At 36.3% G+C, this 9,096-nt stretch overlaps 1 protein-coding gene across 2 annotated transcripts in view; it reads right to left on the minus strand.

Annotated features, from left to right (window-relative positions):
• AHR (aryl hydrocarbon receptor) overlaps nucleotides 1-9,096 on the minus strand; it is a 104,858-nt gene that overhangs the window by 59,019 nt on the left and 36,743 nt on the right. For both annotated transcript variants that reach the window (XM_029233362.1, XM_029233361.1), the window contains exons 5-10: nucleotides 8,324-8,447; nucleotides 7,497-7,627; nucleotides 5,864-6,066; nucleotides 5,048-5,157; nucleotides 4,286-4,427; nucleotides 1,627-2,875 (exon numbers count right to left, since the gene is read on the minus strand). In XM_029233362.1, the coding sequence (XP_029089195.1) occupies nucleotides 1,627-2,875; nucleotides 4,286-4,427; nucleotides 5,048-5,157; nucleotides 5,864-6,066; nucleotides 7,497-7,627; nucleotides 8,324-8,447 (1,959 nt within the window). The remainder of the gene's footprint in view (nucleotides 1-1,626; nucleotides 2,876-4,285; nucleotides 4,428-5,047; nucleotides 5,158-5,863; nucleotides 6,067-7,496; nucleotides 7,628-8,323; nucleotides 8,448-9,096) is intronic.

The following is a 9,096-nucleotide window of genomic DNA, read 5'->3' on the forward strand; positions in this document are numbered from 1 at the left end:
TTCCATAACTGCTACTGAAAAAAAGGAGGGATGACAGAGAGAGATACCTAGTTCTGTAGGATTTTTACAGATTAGACAGCCTTTTGTATTTTAGAATATAGTTAGTGAAAGTAACATTATAATCATACCCTTAATTGCTTTGAGTGAAATCTACCTTTCTAAAGCCTATGTAACATTAGGTTTCAGTAATCCAAACAGACTGCTTCTAAACTTCGTCGAGTTTTCAAAGGGAATATAAATGGTAGGTTTTGAATAAATTACTCTCACCAGTCATAATACAATGCACATCAGCAGTTCTCTTTAAATATATTGCCTAGAGCAGTGCTGTCCACCAGAATATAATGTGAGCCACAGATGGAATTTTAATTTTCTTTACTTTTAATAACTCCTGGGGGAATATATAGGTCTAGAATTCTTATCATTCATAAAGAAGTAATACAAAACAGTGGGGGAAGAAAATACTGTAAGGAACTCACGCTAATGCAGGCCCTGTTCAAAATGTAATTTTACATAATTAACTTGTACAGTAGTTACCTACCCAGGCTTACTTCACGGCAGTGTTGTGAGATAGACTGTAACCAATTGTTAAAGAACTGAAGGAAGTCAGGAATGAGGATAAGAAAAACTTTGACAGCCATTTTCTATGAATAAGCTCATATATAATCAGACAAAACCATGTGTATAAAAAGGCCAGAAAAAAACAATTAGTGAAAAAGAGTCAAGTAACATTTATAAACTATTATAACACATAGTCTTATAACCAGGATTCACTTCAAAACCAAACTTAAATATACGGTAAAATGAATTTCTAATGGAAAAGCATAAATGCAAACATGATGTATTCCTGGGTGGCCAAAGAGAGCAGCAATCACATCAGCAAGCACTTTTTTTTTTTTAAGTTACCACGATGCTAGAAGGGTTAGCTTGAGTCCCCTGATAGAAAGCCAGCTGAGATACCCTTTTTTTTTTAAAGAATGCCAGGGAAAAAAACTATTCTACCTTAAAGGATAAAATGAGGATCTGGCAGGTCACATAGAGGGACTGCCAGAGAACACCAAGGAACCCAAGTACTGAATTCCAGAGATCATCCAGGACAAAAGCATTTGAAGGAAGCACAACTATATTGATTTTTAACCCAATTTCAACAGAAATAGAGCCAATATTAAATAATAACTTTAAATAGAGTATAATCGATAAAAATATTGAATCACTATGTTGTACACCTGAAAGTAATTGTAAATCAATTATATGTCAGCAAAACAATTGAGCTTTGAAGAAAATATTTTTAAAAATTTAAAAGGCCGTATTTTTAAAAATCAAGATTATTCTAAATAATATACTTTTCACTAATTTCACCTGGTTGTCACTTAAGGCCATAAAGCCATGTTGCCTTTTTCCTTGATTTCTTTCTCCTTTCAGATAACTATGATATACTTGTATTACTAACATACTAAAAAAGTACTGGCTTATTAAAAAAAACAGATAAAATTAAAAATGCTCTCTCACATGAATGCTACAGATAATAGATTAAAATCAGTCACTGACGTAGAAAATTTATAACTTGGTTCGATTTATAATGTACGAAGAATCATCTAAAGGGTTTATTCAGTTTAATAAAACTCTTACCTTGTTTAAAAATGCCTGCGGGCCTGGCACTGTTGGGTTGTACTGCATCTGAGCCACATGGCTGTGCTGAGCTTCCGGCTGGCACTGGTACATTGACACAGCCCCAGCGTAACACGTCTGAGGAGTTACTATGGCTGACTGTGGATTGAGTCCGTGCCTTTGGCTTTGAGGAACTTGTAAACATGTGACAAAGTCTTCTAAATTAGAAGAAGTTGTAGGGTATGGGGCTGGTTCAAAATCCCCAATGGGAAAGTCTAACTGTGTACCCTTAGAATGTGGCGGCAACACAGACTGACTACAGGGAATAAAGTTCTGTGCGTAAGGCATAGTATCAATCTCAGATTTGTAGGGAGACTCTTGACTGGTCCCAGGTACGTCTGAAAAGACATCGTACTGCTGTAAGTCTGGCTGAGGACAATTAAAAGGCACGGATTGGTTCGAGCTCCAGTTTGCGAACATGCCATTAACTTGCATATGCTGCATTTTCTGACACAGCTGTTGCTGCTGCTCCACTGCTCTGTGCTTCCGATGCTGCTGTAGCTGCTCTTGCGGTTCTAACTGGAGGTGCCCCTGTACCATGCAGCTTGGGTTCAGAGCCATGGACTGTTGCGGATGGTAACCTGAACACCCCAAGGCAGACTTACTTAAAGAGTCTTCGACGTAGGTCAGAATTTCATCTGTTAAGTCAATATCTCTGAAGTCATCTTCACCAGAAAAGTCAGTTCTGAAAAATTCCTCATTCTGTTGCATGTGTTTGATATCTTCAAAATCGATGCCCAGGTATTTCATAATGCTGTACAAGTCACTATTTCTATTATCTGGAAAGAGCCCTGCGTGATCTCCAGAGAGGGTTGGGTTCATTTCCTGAGACTGGCCAATCTGCTCGTGTTTCAGGATATTGTCACTTCCCATCGGTGCGACATTGTTTTGCCAATTACTGCGCTCGTCCTGAGAGTCACTGAAAAAGTTTCTTTCAAAAGGTGTACTACTTGAAGCAGGATAGAGATAAATAGATTCATCTTGTTGCATCATGGCATTCAGCAGGGAACTGGGATTGAGGAAATCCTTACTTAGAGTTGACTTGGTAGCAGAATCTTTTCCACCAGCACCATTTTTAGTCCTTATTGGTAAGGGATCCATTATGGGAGGAAAAGGGTTGGTTACCTCATATAAAACAGCTTCTCCAGTGGTAAACATAAAAGGCAACTTCAGATTTCGTTTTCGTAAATGCTCTGTTCCTTCTTCATCTCTAAAATTGTGCGCAAGAAAGTTGGCGTATGTCAAGGAGAGTCGCGTCATAAACATTCCAAAATAAGAAATTTTAGAAAAGAAAAAGTAATAGCAAGCAAAATACACTGTAGTTGAGTTTCACAGCAGGGAACATGAACTTTGAGAGAAATCTTTCTGATGATAAGTACTTAAAATTGTTTTTCAGACAAATTTAATTTAGAATTTGTCCAAAAACTTTTAATAATACAGTCATTAATTTCACACTCCGGTTCCATCCCTACCTGAACAATGGATTACAAGTGGAATAAAGATCCAAATGTAAAAATGAGGCTTGTTGAAATAAAAAATGAGGCTCGTTGAAATAAAATATAAAACCCAGAAGCTCTAAAGGAAGATTGACATATGAAAATTGAAAATGTTTGCATGGGGAAGGAATTCATAAATCAAGGCATGGAGAAAATGTCACAGTTATAGGTTCATATGTACTACACAGAGTGTAGATATGTAAAATTTAATATCCATATTAGGTGAAGAGCTCCAATGGATCTCATAACCACTTAATAACTAATAGAACAAGCAAACAAAAATATCAAATGTATAAAAACATTCTTCCATTCTTATAAACAAATTTTCCCATGGGAATTGACAACTGATTTCTAAAGTATTTATTTAGAAATGTAAAGAGCCAAGATTATCTTGAAAGAGAACAAAAATTCTGAACAAACGAGATGGCGGGCGTACATCAAGATATCAAGGCAAATTAAGGTACAGAATAGTTAAGACGATGTGTTTTGGTCTAAAAATAGACAACCAGACCAATGGAACCCCAGATACAATCCCCTGATTGAAATGCAGTGCAGTGGGGAAAAGATGGTCTTGTCAAAAAACCATCTTTCCAATAAATGTTACTAGTCAGCTAGATATCCATATAAGGGAAAAGAATAATCTTGATCCTTACCCTCAAAACCACATACAAAAATCATTTCGCCAGACTGGAGAAAACATTTGCAATACAAATATCTGACAAACTACTCACTTCGAGAGTATATGAGAAACTTAAAAATCACTGCCTGCTTATTAGCAAACACGCCAAACAAAGCACTGTTACGTTTTTATTTTATTTGACAGATGGCGCTGGCTTTTCATCTTTCCTTCATATACCCAGGATAAACCCTTGGAGTTTTCTTTGATTATTCTCTTCCTGTAGCTCTACATACACGGTTGTTCAAGAAAGTCTGTTAACGCTGTTTTCTCAATGTCCTTACCCTATGCTGCCTTCTTTCTGTACATATTACCTTTCAATTTTTACTTCCAGTGTAAATTCTCTCTTAAAATTTATTCTTAGGTTTTCATGAAGGAGAATTTATAAACCAAAGTGTTATTAAAATAAAAAACCAAAACATGAAATGTTTTAGGTCTTTGTACTTACGTTAGAGGTCTCTGAGTTGCAATGATATAATCTGGTCTTCCATTCTTATAAACTAAGCGTGCATTCGACTGCACCCAAGTCCATCGATTGTCTTTCGTAAGAAGCCTGAACACTATCAGGCCACTCTCTCCAGTCTTAATCACTGAAACAAAAAAGAATTAAATTATCAAATCCAAAATCAACACAATAATCTCTGTAATATTTCTAGATGTAATTCACGTATCACCAAAGATGATAAATATATTGACGACTTTTAAGCACAGTATATTAAAATGTATCAAGATACTTCTTCAGCATTGCTAGTTTTTCCTGTTTCATACTAAATTTATTATTTAAATGGTTCAAGGAAAGATTAAGTCAGACAATTCTCGTAACACGTGAAAAGAGAGTATAGAGTTTGGAGGGAAAATTGTTTTCGTTTTAAAAAAAAAGGGAACATTTCCTACAGCCTAATATTTTACTATACAATTTTAAAGCATAATCTCTATTAACGTAAATTTTAGAATTAAAAATGATGCCATTAAAAAAACTCCTGAGCAAAAGCGTGGGCAAAACGGTCACTTTCAGAGTAATTAAACTACTTAATTCCTGTGTGGCAGCTAATGAAGAGAGAGTGTAACTCAGGCTAATCATAATTGTGGGATACTAAGGAGAAGTTTATCCAAATAGTTTCCTTAAACACATTACATTGGTAATAATTAGAAACACGTACTAGAGCGTAAGCTGCTTTCACAGCCAAGCTCCTAAGAAACTACAACTTACTCCGGATATGGTACTCAGCACAGTAAAGCATATCAGCAGCATGAATAAATTGATATCCTGATCCTCTCATGCATAGCTCTGCTTCAGTATAGCCTAAAACAATTCTTCCTCTGTTTCAAAAAAGGGCAAAACAAGAATGCAATTAAAATTTAACAAAAATGAAGTAGCCAACATCAATTCATTAGTTATATGCTATGCTGACATTCAGAATTTCACACTAGCAGGTAGAAACACACACAGCTCTGTAACTGCTCTCTTTTGCTTATGGTTGCAAATTTCACTTTTAGACTATTTTCTTCTCCTGAATAAAGACCATGAAAATTATTGCTAAAGATCAGTCTAACAGAGTAGATTATATAGGTGAAACACAAAATCTCTAATTAAATTCTAGAATACCTACACTACATTTTGAGGGGCAGGGTTTCTCCAACCTGTCTGCATTCGCGTTATTAGGAAGGAGAAAAGCAGCAACATGCTTTGGTTACTAAACTTCTAGGGCTAAAAGTCAAAGTTTGTATAATTGAAAAATGTAAAACAAGCCAACAATAAATGTCATCAGGATACCGAATCTTATATAAACACATCATCTGTATAATACAGAAATTGCGTCAAATATTGTAAAATAATAAAAAGATTTGTGAACGTGATGAAATTTTATTTTAAAAGGCTATGCTGTAAAGTATGAAATAATAATAGCTACTATAATAATAAACAATACTATAATCAACACCATATGGAAAATATATACATGCTAAGACACACTTACTGCAACAAAATATACATTTGGTAAAATAAACCTGAAAAGGTTTCACTTACTTGGCATCACAACCAGTAGGTGTAAAGTCTAACTTGTGTTTGGTTCTAAAGATGAAATTTTTGGTTCGGATTTCAAGTATGGATGGTGGCTGCAGTGGAGTAGCTATTGCAAACAAAGCCAACTGAGGTGGAAGTATTGATCCATCTTTCCCTTTCTTGTTCTGTCCGTGAAGATACTTCAACCTCCCTTGGAAATTCATTGCCTTAAAAAACCAAAAAACAGTTCATTAAGATTAACGCTTTAAAATGGTTCCTTTTTAAAAGGCTCCATCAGGGCCATTTCCAGTGTTCTTGATAATTCCATAAAAGTTCATGAGGCTATCAAATGTGACTTGAATTCCTTTCTCCCCAGAAAGCCCATTAAAAATATCCTAAAAGGTAGTATGAGGGCTGTCCTCAAGGGATTCGTAAGTGAACCACTCAGTGCTTCAATAGGTCACAAAAGGAAGACCTAATGGTTTTCTGACCTTGCGGCTGCCCTACCATCCACGCCTAGCACGGGTCCGTACACACTGCACACTCAAACTCTATTTCCTAAACGAATGAATAGTGATAAAGCCATCAAGTACATATTAATTTTCAGATATAGTCTGTGGACTAGTCCACAGCTCAGAGTCTATTCAAAATTCATAGGAATCTTTTATAGAGAGATAAAACAACTGTTTAAAAACACTAAAATGAATCATAAAACCATACAAAGAACACAGAACTCTATTAAAGAACAATTTTAGAAGACAGAGGAAACAGAGACAATTTAATCACGACCATGATCAGTCTGGTTGCTTAAAACAGTACCAGGCCAAGGGATGACTCTGACATCAATATGAGAGCAGCACAAGGGAGAAAAGGGCCAATTACACAAAGAAATTCCACCTAGACATATATACTAAGTGATCATCAATACTAGCAAACTAGCTCAAAGCACAGTTCTAATTCTGGGTCAGCAAAACTATCTTCAGGAATAAACACACCAACAAAAATCATCGTTTGCTAATAGATTTGATCATCTGTTTCCAATTCCTGATAAGTCACAAAAGTAATATGCAACATGCTTTGTCTCCTTCTGTACCTGGTGGAGTGCACAATCTTCAGGACACAGGCACCTGACAGGCCGGGCCGTCTCTACTCTTTGCGTCCTGCCTATGCTGCTCCCTGGCCATCCTACTCAGGAGTTCACACTATTCAAGAGCATTTCATACTAGAGGAGGATCCTGCAATCATGAAGACACAACCACTTTTTTACACAGCAGTTATTCCAGCCATGCGGAAAAGGCCGTGACAAGTTTTCCATTTGGCAGGCGTTAAATCCAAGGAGGGTAAGCAGTCTGCTGCCAAAGAAGTGCTATATAATTCTCTATCTTATACCTAAAAAGTCCAAAAAAAGGGGAAAGATAGAGAGTTCCCTGTTATTCCACTAGTCTTTGTTACTGCATCCTAAAGGACAGAGATTTTGAGTTATGGAAGATATTTCTAAAACTTTAGAAAGATTTTAAAAAGTTACTGTCCTTTATAAAATTATTTAATAAAGTAGATTTTTATAACCCAAACTCAAATACGTTCAAATTAAATTGGTTTCGCTTTTCAATTTTCTAAAACTTCATAGTAAATGTCAGTAAAAGATTTTGCACCTTACCAGAAAACCAGATGAATTATCCAGCAGACACCTTAGTCGGCAAACGAAGCACCTTTCCATAGACGAAGAGTTCTCTGGAGGAACCTGGTCTGGGTTATAATAGACTGCTGGCTGTGAGAGGCCATTAGCTTCTGTAGAAATAATAGCAACACAAAGTTACTTTCATTTTTCTGTAAAATTAAGTGTTTGAATAGCTGAAATTTGTGTTAATTTCTAAACCGAAGTCTGTATTTGGATTACAAAAGAAAAATCGCTTTCAGAAGGGGAGCTAGTGAAAAGAAATTAAAACTTATTGAATAACATTGTCACTACATAGAACTTTACCTGTTCGGCTGTTTTTGTTTCTACTGAGCTATCCTGTCAACAATTTCTATATTTTCTAAGCCTTTTCTTCCTTTTAACATTTTCACAGATGTGTGAAAACACTGCTTGCATTGAAAGAAGGTTTTTTTATCCTTGCATATGCTAGTCTGCTTTTATATTTGGTGCATTTTAAACACGGAACAATTCATACACACTCCAGAATCAACCTTGTACATTCCTTCCCCCTTTTCACAACAGTGTAAGAGTTCTTTTTATACAATATATTAGTGAGTATATGGGTATACTTTGTCACGTGAAATTCATCAATGGCTGTCATCTGTCAAAATCCTCCTTAGGTCACCAGGTTCCCTGTGACCTGGCTCTGGCCCGCAGCCAGAGATTCATGTCTTTCCCCTTCTCCCCCACCTTCACCATGGAGTTCTATGCCCCTAAAGGTTCTCTGCCTTCTTTCACAGAATTATATCAAAAAATCCCCAACATTATCTTTTGGTAAACATTCTTACCATCCATTTTTTGTCCAGAGTCTGGACACTGTGAAGGATTTAACGCCCAGTGCAGCTGGCGCTGAAATTCAGCTCGGTCTTCAGTATGGATCAGTTCATACACACTCTGATGGATGACATCAGACTAAAGAAAAAAAAAAAAAAAAGGAAATTAACAAGAAGTACTGATATTTTTTAAATGTGGCTTACTAATTTCAAAGCCTTGCTAGATTAGTGGGTGCTTGTTAGTGGTGATGAACGCAAATGAAATGCTTGCAAAGCTCTTCAGGAATCCAACATAGGAAAAGCCAGTGAGAGACTAGCACTGTAATTGACAAATCAAAAGTTATTTGCCATCACTTCCCTGTGTGAATGCTTTTCAGTCAAATAAGTCACCTTCCCACTCCTTAATTGCAGCACATTAAGTTCTGCTGATTTTTATCTATTTACTGATCTTTTAAAATCCTCCTTCTTCCACAAAACCTTGTCTGAACATCCAGCTGCATTTGACTTCTCTAAGCTTGACAGTATTATGTATTTCCTTCACTGCTCTCTAATAATTTTCCTTATATGAAATTTTTACTTCTAGTAGATTCCATAAGAGTAAGGGATTATGCCATTACCAGGTCAGAATCCCTCCTTCACCTCTTGCTTCTCAGCATTTACTACAGTAAATGGCCCTTCCACCAGAACTGCTCTAACTTTTTTTATTGCAACTCATGGCAAGAAATACATTTTCTATCCATCGTGTGTGTGTGTGTGTGTGTGTGTGTGTGTGTGTGTGTGTGTGTGTG

This window comes from Monodon monoceros, unplaced genomic scaffold (assembly GCF_005190385.1).
Source record: "Monodon monoceros isolate NGI ecotype Baffin Bay Population unplaced genomic scaffold, NGI_Narwhal_1 Super_Scaffold_2, whole genome shotgun sequence".
NCBI lineage: Eukaryota > Metazoa > Chordata > Mammalia > Artiodactyla > Monodontidae > Monodon > Monodon monoceros.